This window comes from Helianthus annuus, chromosome 7 (genome assembly GCF_002127325.2).
Source record: "Helianthus annuus cultivar XRQ/B chromosome 7, HanXRQr2.0-SUNRISE, whole genome shotgun sequence".
Lineage (NCBI taxonomy): Eukaryota > Viridiplantae > Streptophyta > Magnoliopsida > Asterales > Asteraceae > Helianthus > Helianthus annuus.
Genome location: NC_035439.2, coordinates 100569639 through 100584760, shown reverse-complemented (window position 1 = coordinate 100584760; position 15122 = coordinate 100569639). Strand labels below are relative to the sequence as shown.

Below are 15122 nucleotides of genomic sequence, written 5' to 3'. Positions count from 1 at the left end.
ATCCTCTCGAAGGTATACAAGACCCTCCAGATCATCGGCATAGCTTGGATATAAGATATGCCGGTCAGAGAAAAGAAAGATTGGGTGAAGGCCGGAAAAGGATACGAATATCCTATGGTAAATGGAGTTGCAGGAAAGATCACCCAGGTGTCTGAAACAAAATCACTCAAAGCAGTGGATGTGAAGGATTTGAAAACAGCATCCGCCGGGAAGCAATGACGAATCCTATCTACATGAGCATCGATAAAGCAGCACCTCTCCGTAGGAGAATCCTTGATAATCCCCTGGCTTTTTAAGGGACTATCCTTCTTGGAATCCTTGTGTGGAGAATTCCGGAGCAACATATTTGTGACGGGACGGAAACAGAGTAGGAGCAGAAAACAGAGCAAAGAGAAAAAAGAGAGAAAGAGAAGAATACCTGATCAATCTTCGGTGCACAATATAAAGGGAGTGTATCTTGAATTTAAATACAAACTGATCCTCACCCTATCTCCTATTTATAATCATGATCTGCAGGGATTGTCACATCTGTGACGTAACGATCGCAACGGCTAGTCCGGGTGTAACGGCTAGTTTCTTGGAGTCACCCGTTAGAGATAAGATCGAAACAAAATATAACTCGTCTATTTACAATTAACTCCTTATATTTTGGGGGCAATTGTTAGGGCTGGATTTTTATTATAGGTGATCCTTATACGTGATCCTAACCAATGATCCTTGTTTCTTTGGCAGACAGTGATCCTCAGCAGGACTTCAGGATCAGGATCATGGGACATTATAGTGATCCTCACACTAACGGCCACTTCCACTTAATACAATATTGTTTTGCAGGAACATCTAGCAGGATACGCTCTAGGAATCATGATCAAGGGACGCGTCTTCACAATTATGGCAAGAGCTTAATTGAAGATAGACGTTGCACAGGATATGGAAACTTGGCTTGATTTATGGGCGGCTATTTAGGCTAGATTGTATCTCATTTCTAAAGGGGTAATGAGCTGAATATTAGTTTAGCTACCTAAAATAGGTCACCTACACACGTATAAATACCACTCTTCCTCATTCGGAAGAACACACACGACATACAACGCAACTCTCATACACTTAGACACTCGAAACAATAGTGATCCTTGTACTCAGCTCATTATCATCCGAAGTTGTAACCATTTTGTTCTTATATTGAAGTTTGGTGATCGGTAGTTGCCATCACCCGAGGTTTTTTATGCCGGAGATCATATATTGATCAAGGGCTTTTTCCTCGTATAAATCATTGTGTCTTTGCATCTCTATCACGAAAGTGATCCTTTACTTTTATAATTAACCAAGCATCATACCCCAATTACATAAAGTTTGGTTACATTATCCTTGTGTGATTTTTGACCAAAACACCAAGCATCATTCCCCGTTTACAAAGAGTTTGGTTGCATTATCCTTGTGTGATTTTTGACCAAAACAATTCCTAGTCCAGTTCCCTTGATATTTGAAGCCCCATCTGTGAAGAGTATCCAAGGATCCTTAGTCTCTTCAATCTGTTGAACTTCCAATTCAGCTTCCCTTTGTAGATCACTACTGAAATCAGCCACAAAGTCAGCTAGGGCCTGGGATTTAATGGCAGTTCTAGGTTCATATCTGATATCATAAGCAATAAGTTTAACTGCCCACTTTGCCATCGTACCTAACATTTCAGGTTTCCTGAGAACATTCTTAATTGGAAAGTTAGTATTGACAATAATAACATTAGTTTCAAAATAATGGCGTAATTTAGTAGATTTCATAATTAAAGCAAGGATAAGTTTTTCTAAATGTGAATACCTGGATTCAGCATCAACCAAACTTTTACTTACATAATACATAGGATGTTGGGTACCTTCATGATCCTTTACAAGGACTGCACTTACTGCCTTAGAAGAAACTGCCAAGTATAAGGATAATATATCCCCCTTTTCCGGTTTCATCAAGGCTAGAACTGAGGATAGGTAATCCTTAAGGGCTTTGAGAGCATTCTCATGCTTTTCAGACCACTTAAATTTCTTGTTCTTTCTCAGAATGTCATAGAATTCCTTGCATTTCTCTGATGACTTTGAGATGACCCTGTTTAAGGCTGCGAACCTTCCTGTCAATATTTGCACATCCTTGGTATTGGCAGGAGACTTGATGTTCACAATCGCCATGATTTGCTCTGGACTTGCCTCTATCCCTCTTTTTTGTCACCATATAACCTAGAAACTTGCCAGCTTTTACACCAAAGTGGCACTTGGAAGGATTCAATTTCATATTGAATTTGTCAAGGATATCAAATGCTTTCTCCAAATCTCTAAGGTGATCCTCAGCTCTCTTGGACTTAACCACCATGTCATCAATATACACTACCATCGTGTGTCCAATTTGTTTTTTAAACATTATATTAACTAGCCTTTGGTAGGTTGCACCTGCATTTCTTAGTCCAAATGGCATAGCAATATAACAATAGATACCAGTAGGGGTCATAAAGGTTGTATCCTCCTGATCAGATGGTTCCATCTGTATTTGTTGGAATCCAGATGAAGTATCCATGAAAGTCAACAACTCATGACTCGTGGTAGCATCCACCATGGAGTCAATGTGGGTTAATGGGAAAGGATCCTTTGGACATGCCTTGTTTAAATCAGTGAAATCGACACATACCCTCCACTTTCCATTTTTCTTTTGAACAACAACCACATTGGCTAACCACCTTGGATACTTAACCTCTCTAATCATACCTTCTCTGAGCAGTTTATCTACCTCCTCCTGGATGATGGCATTCCTCTCAGGTGCAAACTTCCTCCTCTTTTGATGTATGGCTTTGAATGACCTGTCAATGCCAAGTTTATGAGTGATAATATCTTTAGAAATACCTGTCATGTCCTCGTGCTTCCAGGCAAAGGTGGATTTTCTCCTCTTGAGGAAGGATACTAGATCCTGTTCGATGTCATTGAGGATCCCGGATCCTATAGAAACTTTGGATTCAGGATCCTGAGGATCCATCAGGATATCTTTCACATCTTGTTCTCTTGCCTCCAGGACATCTCTTGGAGGATACTTTAATTGCTATTGCTCCATGGGTCTTGAGTTGGCTTCATGGATGAAGTGTAACAATTCTTGGCTTCCTGTTGGTCACTTTCTATTTTCACCACACCCCATGGAGTAGGGAGTTTCACACATTGATGATACGTTGACGGAACCGCTTTCATGTCATGTATCCATGGCCTGCCAAGTATAATTAACATTACAACAGGATAAGCAATCTATAACACAAAATTTTTGAAAAGAATTAACTCCCTCTATGTAAATGGGAAGTTTAATGTCCCCCAAAGTGTTCTTGGTTTCTCCACTGAATCCCACAAGAACTGATGATCTTGGGATAATTTCTGATTCAGAGATGTTCATCTTCTTAAGGACATCAACTTGAATGATGTTCACTGAGCTTCCTCCATCTATCAGAATCCTACAAACAAAATGATTAGATATAAACAATGTAATAACAAGACCATCATGATGAGGATCCTGAATATCAACATGATCATTCTCATCAAAGGATATAACTTTCTCCTGTGGAAGGATTGAGGTTCGAATGGGCCTATCCCCATTATCCATCTTTGTCTCTTTGGCATGCCTCTTCGCTGCTGAAAAGGAAATGCCACATATGTCCGATCCTCCAGATATGAAGTTGATAATTTGTGCATCAGCTGGTGGAGCAGGAGCTCTTTCTAGAATCTTTTCAGGATCCTGGATCCTTGACTTTTTTCTTCCAAATAGCGCCTTCAAATGTCCTTTGCTTAACAGGTAACTAATCTCTTTCCTGAGTGCTATGCATTCATCAGTGAGATGGCCGAAATCTTCATGATATGCACACCATTTGGATTTCTCTTTTGTGGTGGCTGGTTTATCATTCTTTCTGGGCCATCTTGCTTTTTCACCTAAATTCTGCATTGCAAGGATTAGTTCATTGTTATCAACATCAAAGCAATATTCAGAAATGGGTGGATAATCTTCATCTTCCTCTTCTTGCTCCACTGCATGCACAATTTGATTATCAGACTTATTGTATGATTTGGACTTGTTGTTCCTGAAGTAGGATCCTTGCTTTTCCTGCTTAGAGGATCCTGACAATCTCTTCTGGATCCTTTTATCATCCTCTAAACGGATGAATCTAAGGGCTCTGGTTCTTACTTCATCAAGATTCCTGCAAGGGGTCATGACAAGATCATCATAGAATTGTGAATCCTTAAGTAATCCCATTTTAAAAGCTTCTACAGCTGTAGAAATATCTAAATTAGGAATCTCTAAGGATTCTCTACTGAATTTATTGATATAATCTCTAAGTGATTCATTTTGACCTTGTGTTACCCTATATAGATCACTAGTTAATCGTTCAAATCTCCAACTGCATGAGAATTGGCTATTAAACAAATTAACTAGATTAGCAAATGAAGTAATAGAGTAAGGGAGAAGCCTTAGCAGCCATTTAAGAGCTGATCCTGTCAGTGTGGATCCGAAACCCTTGCATAGACATGCTTCTTTTAACCTCTCATGAATGGGATTGATCTCCATTCTTTCTCTGTACTGAGCTACATGCTCTTCTGGATTAGTCGAGCCATTATACAGCTTCATGTTTGGTGTCTGAAACCTCTTCGGTATCTCTGCATCACAAATAGGTGGTGCAAATCGAGATATCTTGTGACTCCCATATGGAATTTCAGGAATTGGCTGAAGCACTCCAGGAACGCTGGATATCATATCCTTGAGTTTTTGCAATTCCCTAGCCGTAGCTTGGTTAATTCATGTATCCTTCACAAAGCCATGGTTAGCATTATAAGAAGTATTCAAAGTGTTACCTCCTGATGGATTCAAGGTTGGGATTCCTGATGTGAATCCATATTGGTGCAATTCTGGCATGATTGTGGGACCAGATAAAGCAATAGTTTGCATAGGTATGAAGTCTCCCAAGTGAATCTTTGAACTTCTGGGTTGTGCACTTCTTAAGGATCCCTGATCCTGAAAGATATTGGATCCTTGATACGCCGAAGTTGGGGGTCTTGGAGGATAATCCATGGATCCGTGAGCCTGAGATGAGGATCCTTGACCCTGAGACGAGGATCCTTGAACCTGAGATGAGGATCCTGGATACTGAGAGTAGGATCCCTGAACTGTCTGCGTCCCCATGTATCCTCCTGAACTAGTGAAGGATCCTTGATGCTCGAAGGAGGATCCTTAAGGCTGAAGAGAGGATCCTGAAGGCTGAAAGTAGGATCCTTGAGCCTGTGTCATTGTCGATAATCCATAACGCATACTCAATGATCCACCCTAGTACTGGACACCTGATGCTGTAGAGTGCTGGGCGGTTGTGACTGGAGGGTCGAAATTCAGTGATCTCGGCATCAAAGGAGAGTGATCCTCCGCTGATCTCTTCAATTTCTTGATGTTGTCAATTTCTCGTAGGATCCTGTCATTAGTTCTGTCCTGCTGCTGCATGTAATCCCTCATCTGCAAAATGAAAGAATAAAGATCATTGTTAGTAGGACTAGAAGAAATAGCAGTGGTTGGTTTTGAGAAAACAGGGGTTTGTTTCTTCGCAGCATTCTCAGTATTCTTATGGGATCTAGAAGAAACAGGAGGCAAAGGTGGAATGCTCTGTGAAGAGGTGATCGTCGGCATGGAGCTTGAAGTGTTCTTCGCTTGAGAAGCCATGTGGTTGAAGGTAATGAACCGGAATGAATGAAATGAATAAAATTTTCAAGAATGAAGCACCGATTGCCCCACGGTGGGCGCCAAACAGTTTTGGTCAAAAATCACACAAGGATAATGCAACCAAATCCAATTTTGTGAGGTGTGATGCTGGGTAAAACGATCAAATGTATGAACAATATATGAATGAAATGAGTGATGAACACAAGGATTTATACGAGGAAAAACCCCTTGATCAATATATGATCCCCGACACAAAAAACCTCGGATAGTGAAAACTATCACTATCAAGTATATTAAACAAACAAGTTTTACAACTTCGGAAGTATTGAGCTTGTTACAATGATTTCTAGTATGTGTGTGTGTTCGAGAGAGAGTAGCAGAAGTGTTGTACGTAAATCAGAGTGCAAAAAGTGTCTCGAAAAATAAGCTCAACACCCCTTTAATCTTAGCTAAAAATATCCTAACTAACTATCCGAAAAATCAGCCCATCACCCACGATCACCACTAACGGTCACTTGCTTGGGCACATGTTGAAAATATAGAGCATATTCCCATGGTATCTCGGATGGAATAAGTCTTCTTTGAATTTGTCACACCCCAACCGATGGCGGAAACATCGGGATGAGACGAACAAATTGCTCAAAACATCATAACACTACATGTGACAATATAATTAAATTTCATTTATTAAAATTGCAAAGTTTCATGCATTGTCATAAAAGGAAATAACAAACATTAAACATAGTTTATTTCAAAAGTGGGTTTCTAGGCCATCCTATTCATTTCTTCAAATCTTGACTTCCTCATCCTGCAGTATGCATTTAAAATAAAGTCAACAAAACATGTTGGCGAGTATACAAGTTTGATAATAGTATAATATGATTGAAATAGTTTAACATGCTCAAATCCACGTGACTACATGATTTCATATTAACAGTTATACTCGTAACGATGATATCTATGTGTTCAAACCAAAGTTTAACGCAATTAACATAGCCTAACCCTAGAAGGGTGGTAAATGAGTAACATAGAATAAACCTACCAAATACCCATAATATTATGGGAGGGGCGTTTCTCAACCTACAGCGCTGCCATTGTTAGGGGTGGCTTGCAAAGTTAATGAACACACAGTCATAAATGTTAAACAGTAGCATAACGTGATTAACATGAGTCAAATAGATTCACATGAAATGTGGATTGAGGGTGCAAAAATGTTTAACATAGTGTGTTTGATATAGAAATGCATACAACACCCAAAATGTGATAAAATAGAAAATGGGTCATGTATACTCACCTTAGGTTGCGTTGCGTTTTTCTTGGAAATGGTGAAAACAAGAGATTGCCCAAGAGAATGTGCACAAGAGATTTACCCTATTAATTTTGAGGATTGTTAAATATTGGGAATTTTAGAGATTGTTTAAATAGCAAGGCATTTATAAAATAATATTAACTTTTCTAAAATAATAATCATATGTCTCATTTTTTTATGTTTTGAATTTTAATGAAATACATGTCAATTTATTTATAAATAAGTGAGTAAAAATAAATACTGATTTTTATATACTATTAAAATAATATTTCTGATTTTACCAAAATATTATAAATATTATTACTAAAATTTTGAATTTTATAAATAATAATTCCTGATTATTATGTATTTAAAATAATAATAATAATAATAATAATTCTGATATGTATACAATAATAATTTTGTTTATTATATAAAAATTCTGATTTAAAATGGAATCATAAATCTGATTATTATATAACATAATAATTTTGATTTAAATAAAATAGTAAATCTGATAATAATTCTGATTTAAGTAATATAATAAATCTGATTAATTATAAAATAAAAATTCTGATATCTATATAAACAATTCTGATAGTAATATTAAATAAAATTCTGATTATAATAAATTAATAATTCTGATTGTAAAATATAAATTCTGATTTAATAAAATAATAAATCTGAATAATTAAATAATAATTTTGTTATTAATAATTCTGATTTTATATAATAATTCTGAAAATCTAAAAATAAATCTGATTATTATATAAAATAACAATTTCTGATTTAATAAAATAATAATTCTGATTATTATATAAAATAGGAAACAGGAATTAATAATTTCTGTTATAAAAATTCAGATTTAAAAATATTAATAAATCTGTTTAATAATATTTCTGATATTATTAATATCTAATAATAATAATAATATTAATAATAATAATAATAATAGTGGCAATACTAATAATAATAATAATAATATTAATAATACTTCTGATAAATTTTAAAATAACAATTCTGATTATTATTATATAATAATAATTATATAATTATTCTGATTCATAATATCATAGTAATAATATATTTGATTAATATTATTAGTAAATAAATCATTAATAATTTTAGTTAAATAAATCTGGTAAAATAATAATAAATATGATAATAGTAATAATAATAATAAACATGATATTAATAATAATAATAATAATAATAATAATAATAATAATAATAATAGTAATAATAATAATAATAATAATAATAATAATAAACCGAAACTGCAAATGTAACCGAAAAGAAATGAAAACGGAAACGAACCGGTTTACCGGTGACTGGATTGTCTTCTCCGGCGAAGGTAGTGGCTCCGGTGGTTCGCAGGGAGCTCCAGCGGTTTGCCGTGAAGGAGAAAGGTTGTGAGCGGTTTCGGTATTACGGGTTAGTCGATGTTCGTTTCGGTAGCCGAGAGTGAAGGACCAAAAGGTGTTGAGGTTTGGTCGGGTTTATAAAGGGATGTCGGACGTCGGTTAAGAACAGGAAAGGTCTCGGTTTTCCGGTCATCAAGTCAACAGTCAGAGAAGGTGGAAAGGTTGGCGGTTAAACGTTTTAGTTCGAATTTGAAATAGTGTTTAAATTTCATTTAATTGCCATATAGTTTGGATGTGGCATGCCTGGCCGAGTGGTAGAGACGCGTGTGTGTGAGGCGAGAGACCCGGGTTCGAACCGCACAAGGGCCAGTTCTCACCCAGTAGACCCCCTTTTTGCCATCAGTTAGTTTGACTAACTGGGTTAGCCACTAACTGAGTTTTCTAACTCAGTTAGCGCTGCCCTTTGATAAAATTAACCCAGTTAGCTGATTTAACTGGGTTTTCACTAACTGAGTTAGTTTAAACTAACCAAACTAAACAAAATCACTAAAATTTCAATTTAATATATTTATTTATTTAATTTTAATTACTAATTTACTTATTTTAAATATTAATAAAATATTATAAAAATTGATTTAACCCAAGTTTTGATATTTTTACCGAATTAACGTATAATTTCCCGATTTTTGTACGGTTTAGGGTAATCTCTTGGCAATGATGAATTTGAGAGCTGAGATTAAGATGTAATTTCACTGTTTTTACATTTTTAACATAGTTTCAACATGTTTTTAATTGTTTTGACAATACATAGTATCCAACACAAATATGAATAAAATAATGCACTTTCATTATGATTTCAAGTCTCGAGTACAATTTGGGAATGAAACCAAATACCACAAAGGTACAAATTACAAAAATAGAAAGTACAAGTAGACTTGCCAAAAAATGGAAATATTGAAAATTCGAGGTGTCACAGTCTCCCCTACTTTAGGAGATTTCGTCCTCGAAATCTTAAGAAGAAGACTGATCGAAGAGATGTGGATACTTTGCCATCATGTCACTTTTGAGTTCCCAAGTAAACTCAGCACCACGCTTGCCTTCCCATCGTACTTTTACAATGCGAATTTTGCTGCGTCTGAGCTGCTTGGTACCTTGATCCATAATTTCAACTGGTCTTTCCACGAAATGAAGCGTATCGTTGATTTGCAAGTCGTCGACTGTGACATGAAGTCCTTCATCAGCTAGACATTTCTTGAGATTTGAAACGTGAAATGTCGGATGAACGTTACTCAGTTCCTGTGGTAGATCCAGCAAATACGCTACCTTGCCAACTCGTTCGAGGATTTTGAAAGGTCCGACGTAACGAGGGGCAAGTTTACCCTTTTTACCGAATCGAACAACCCCTTTCCATGGAGATACTTTAAGTAATACTTGATCCCCAACATTGAATTCCATGGGTTTGCGCCCTTTATCTGCGTAACTCTTTTGTCGATTCCTGGCCTTGAGTAAATTGTCACGGATTTGAAGAATCTTGTCCGTGGTTTCTTGAATAAGCTCAGGACCAGTAAATTGCTTATCACCAATTTCGTGCCAACTGATTGGTGATCGACATTTTTGCCCATATAGCGCTTCGAATGGGGCCATTTGAATGCTGGAGTGATAGCCGTTATTGTACGAGAATTCGACCAGAGGCAAATGCACATCCCAACTACCACCAAAGTCAATGACACAGGATCGAAGCATATCTTCGAGAGTTTGAATGGTACGCTCAGTCTGTCCATCTGTTTGAGGATGGAAGGCTGTACTAAGATTTAAATGAGTACCCATGGCTGATTGAAAAGTTTGCCATAGGCGAGACGTGAAACGACCATCACGGTCTAAAATGATGTCACGAGGTATGCCATGACGACAGATGATTTCATCGGTATAGACTCGAGCAAGTTTTTCAACTTTGAAGTCTTCCCGAATAGGTAAGAAATGGGTTGACTTGGTCAAACGATCAACGATGACCCAAATACTATCATTACCAGATGAGGTTCGAGGAAGTTTAGTTATAAAGTCCATTGCAATACTATCCCACTTCCAAACAGGAACTTCTGGTTGTTCGAGCAAGCCAGAGGGACGCTGATGCTCTGCTTTAACCTTCGAGCATGTAAGACATTTTGAGACATACAAGGCTATATCATTCTTCATACCAGGCCACCAATAAGATGTTCGAAGATCATGATACATCTTATCAGCACCAGGATGTATTGAGTATTTAGACTTATGAGCCTCGTTCATGATAAATTCACGAAGATTGTCGCGATTTGGTACCCAAATGCGATTAAGATAATATTGAAGTCCGTCTGACTTCGTCACAAGTTGATCCATAGAGGCACCACGGATTTCGACGAGCAGACTTCCTTCGTTAGCTGACGCAAACTGTGCCTCACGAATGCAATTGTGAAGGTCACTTGACACTTGAAAACAACGCATACAATAGGAATGAGCCTTACAACTCAGGGCATCAGCTACGACATTCGCCTTTCCAGGATGGTAGCGAATCTCGCAGTCATAGTCGTTAAGTAATTCCACCCAATGACGTTGACGCATATTTAGTTCTTTTTGATTGAAGATATGTTGTAGACTTTTGTGATCAGTGTATACAACGCATTTCGTACCATACAGATAGTGACGCCATATTTTTAATGCAAAACCGACTGCACCAAGTTCAAGATCATGAGTAGTGTAATTTTTCTCATGAATCTTTAATTGGCGAGAAGCGTACGGAATGACCTTGCCTCGTTGCATAAGGACGCAACCAAGACCACGATTTGATGCATCACAATATACTACGAAGTCATCATTACCGTCAGGTAGGGTTAAGATAGGAGCATTGCAAAGCATGTCCTTGAGGGTTTGAAAAGCTTCTTCCTGCTCGTGACTCCAAACGAAAGGTTTTTCCTTTTGGGTCAACATAGTGAGAGGAACAGCTATCTTAGAAAAATTCGAGATGAATCGACGGTAGCAACCCGCCAATCCTAGGAATGAACGAATTTCTGATGGGTTTTTAGGTGCGATCCAACTTTTGACTGCTTCAATTTTAGCAGGGTCGACATGAATACCTTTTTCGCTAACGACATGTCCAAGGAATTGGACTTCCTTGATCCAAAATTCACACTTTGAGAACTTTGCGTATAAACGTTCACTTCGCAAAAGTTCAAGTATGAGACGTAAATGACGCTCGTGATCGACTCGAGATTTTGAATAAATTAGGATGTCATCAATGAAGACAATCACGAATCGATCTAGATAAGGTTTGCAAACACGATTCATCAAATCCATGAACACGACGGGCGCGTTAGTCAGACCAAAAGGCATGACAACGAACTCGTAGTGTCCATAGCGCGTTCGAAAAGCGGTTTTTGGGATATCCTCTTCGAGGACACGAAGTTGATGATAGCCAGATCGAAGATCGATCTTGGAGAAACAACTTGCACCTTGGAGTTGATCAAAGAGTTCGTCAATGCGAGGTAGTGGATATCGATTTTTGATAGTAAGCTTGTTGAGCTCTCGATAATCGATACACATTCGAAATGAACCATCTTTCTTTTTAACGAATAGAATAGGAGCACCCCAAGGAGAGGTACTGGGTCGAATGAAACCCTTGTCAAGAAGCTCCTGAAAATGGCTGGAGAGCTCTTGCATCTTAGAGGGTGCAAGGCGATAGGGAGCTCGTGCAACAGGAGTTGCACTAGGCACAAGGTCGATACGAAAGTCAACTGATCGAGGAGGAGGAGGACCAGGTAAATCCTCAGGGAAAACTTCTGGGAAATCACACACCACTGGAACATCGCTTACGCATTTTCCCTTGCCCTTTTCTTCCACTACGTGGGCTAAAAAGGCAAAGTACTTTTTACGTAAATATCTATTCGCTTGGGTGCATGACATTAGCTTTAGACCATTGGAAGGTCGATCCCCATTAACATGTAGGGTATCGCCTGATGGAAGAGGCAAACGAACGTATTTTTCGAAACAGGCAATTTCAGCATGGTTCTTTCGAAGCCAATCCATGCCTACTATGATATCGAAACTACCTAACTCCATGGGTATGAGGTCAATTGAAAAGGCATGATCATTCAAAGTGAGAGTACAATTACGAAGAACAGAATCGACACGAATAGACTTGCCATTGGCAACTTCGACTGGGAATGACTTAGGTAGTTTTGAGCGTGTGCAGTTTAACAATGGTTCAAATTCTACAGATACAAAACATTTATCTGCACCAGTATCAAATAAAATAGAAGCATACAAATTATTAACGAGGAACGTACCGTTCACGACCTCATTGTCGTTGCGCGCTTGCTGAGCATTGATAACAAATGCACGGCCTTGTGGTGCCTTCTGCTGTAAATCTTGCCTCAATTGAGGACACTGAGGTCGTAGGTGATTTGGATCCCCACATTTGAAACATGCCCTGACCACATTTGCTGGCTTTGAGTTTTGGGCTGCCGTTGGGTTATTACGACAGTATGCTGCCAAATGCCCATAACGATTGCAGGAGGTACAGTGTCTACATGGGCTCGTAGTTGGGTGATGAAAGTGGCAAGTGGTGCACTTAGGGTTTGTTCCTGTGTATTGCTTCTTTTCTGGGATTGCTGGGTTAGGTTTTGGATTTTCAACTGGTGTAACAGCGTTGCAAACTGAGGATTGGTGAGCACGCTTCTTTCCCCTATTGTTGTGGGTGATTTGATGAGCGGGTTTTGAGGAGGATGTAGGTTTAGATGCTGCTGCGACTTGTTTATCACGAACTCGATTATTATTCAAACTTGCCGCGAGGCGGTACACATCCTCAATATTATCCAACCTAGCCGCCTCGATGGTATCACGCATCGTAGGAGGCAACCCATTAATATATTTCCGAATGGTGCGTTCTGTGGTCAACACCAAATGAGGCACGATAAAACACAACTGCTTGAACCGGGTAGTGTATGCAAGGTTTTCATCCCCAACTTGTTTGAGGGTCCAGAACTCTTCTTCTAACTTCTGCTGCTCATGAGGAGGGCAGAATTCCTCCATCATAAGCTGTCTGAGCTCTTCCCAAGACAACGCGTAAGCTAGCTCATTGGATCGAATGTTTCTCTCGTTAGTCCACCAGTCTAGTGCCCTGGCTTGGAAAACACCAGTGGCACTTCGCACCTTGAGTTCCTCTGGACATTCACTATTTATGAACGTGACTTCCATGCTATCAAACCATTCCAACATAGCTGTCACTCCATCCTTCCCAGTGAAAGTTTTGGGGTTACAGGCAGTGAAGTGTTTGTAGTTGAACGAGACCGGTTTAGGCTGTACTACGTGAGAATCGCCAGAATGATTGGGAGTGCTGGAGGCTTGAATGTCAGACACTATCTTTGGCACGATTCTGGCAATCTAATTTGCCATGAACGTCAGCATTTTCTTTTTGGAGTTAGCCTTGGATTTTCTGGGAGAGTGAGAGTACTGACGAGATGACGACATCTAGAAATTCAAAACAAGGAATGGATGAGACTTTTAATCATAATGTTTTTGTTTAGGAAAAAATTGATTTCATGTATGCATCACATAGCACATTGTTTTTCACATAAATTGTCAAATAGTTTCACATAGAATAACATAGTTTCACATAGAATAACATAATGTTACACATAGAATATCATGTATAATGAAAGCAAGATAAATTTAGTTTGTTCACGAAGGAGTAATTATTAATTGTTTTAGATTGCGATAATAACGTGATTCGTGTTCCCAAACTTGAAACGAAGATAACACTCAAATGTAAATCACATGATAATTGAGATAACATAAAAAGAGATTTATCATAAAAATATGGATTGTCACGGAACGTAACATAATACTATTCCAAAGTGAATCGAAATCCTTTTCGAATTAAGGAGACGTGCTTTGGCCTAATAGACAAATACTCTCATCGAGGAGCGACTAACGATATTTGTCCTTCCAGTTACTACACGTCCTTATTCGATTGGGAAAATCGAAACTTTGGCGAGATCGAAAATCAAGGAATGGGACTAGTTAACAAGATGCGAGTTTCACCTCTAACTTGATAACATCGTACCCTGATGTGGTTGGTACTCATCCAAAGATGAGGGTCCACTAGAATATGAAATGGAAACTCCCATCAAGGTTTGGATGTCACTCCTAACTTGAGGGTAGATTTCGTGCAAAATCAAATTTAAGCTGAATGAAAGTCATCACCAAATATGGGAATCACCCCTGTTTTGATGAACCATTTCGATTGTGTTATATGAGTGTCTTCAAAGCTTCCATGTGTGTATTGTGTTAGCCTTAGGAAAGGCTTGTATATTAGAAGTCCAAAAGAATAGAGGGAAGCAAGGAAGAGAGAAGGGAATATTGTCTTAAACAACAAATAAATGAGAAAGCTCCTAAACTATAGACTAGGTAAAAGCATTCCTACTTTTCCTAATTCCCTATAGTTATGGCTCTGATACCAATCTCTCACACCCCAACCGATGGCGGAAACGTCGGGATGAGACGAACAAATTGCTCAAAACATCATAACACTACATGTGACAATATAATTAAATTTCATTTATTAAAATTGCAAAGTTTCAAACATTGTCATAAAAGGAAATAACAAACATTAAACATAGTTTATTTCAAAAGTGGGTTTCTAGGCCATCCTATTCATTTCTTCAAATCTTGACTTCCTCATCCTGCAGTATACATTTAAAATAAAGTCAACAAAACATGTTGGCGAGTAT

The 15122-nt window shown here is 38.1% G+C and overlaps 1 protein-coding gene across 1 annotated transcript; it reads right to left on the bottom strand.

The window, feature by feature from the left end:
• Positions 1-3062: 3062 nt before the first annotated feature.
• Positions 3063-13608, bottom strand: LOC110867116. Its single transcript, XM_022116253.1, has 5 exons — positions 12678-13608; positions 12331-12623; positions 5333-5505; positions 3364-3466; positions 3063-3266 (listed from the first exon to the last, which is right to left on the bottom strand). Exons 1-5 carry the CDS (start codon positions 13606-13608, stop codon positions 3063-3065), a joined length of 1704 nt encoding a protein of 567 aa, XP_021971945.1.
• Positions 13609-15122: the final 1514 nt, after the last annotated feature.

Excerpts from the sequence above, each read along its gene's own strand:
- LOC110867116 (XM_022116253.1), bottom strand. The coding sequence starts at position 13,608 with ATGTTGGAATGGTTTGATAGCATGGAAGTCACGTTCATAAATAGTGAA. Across the intron at positions 3,467-5,332 it reads TCTACAGCATCAGGTGTCCA|GATTCTGATAGATGGAGGAA; the intron begins GTACTAGGGTGG and ends TTTTGTTTGTAG. Across the intron at positions 3,267-3,363 it reads TCCCAAGATCATCAGTTCTT|ATTGCTTATCCTGTTGTAAT; the intron begins GTGGGATTCAGT and ends TTTGTGTTATAG.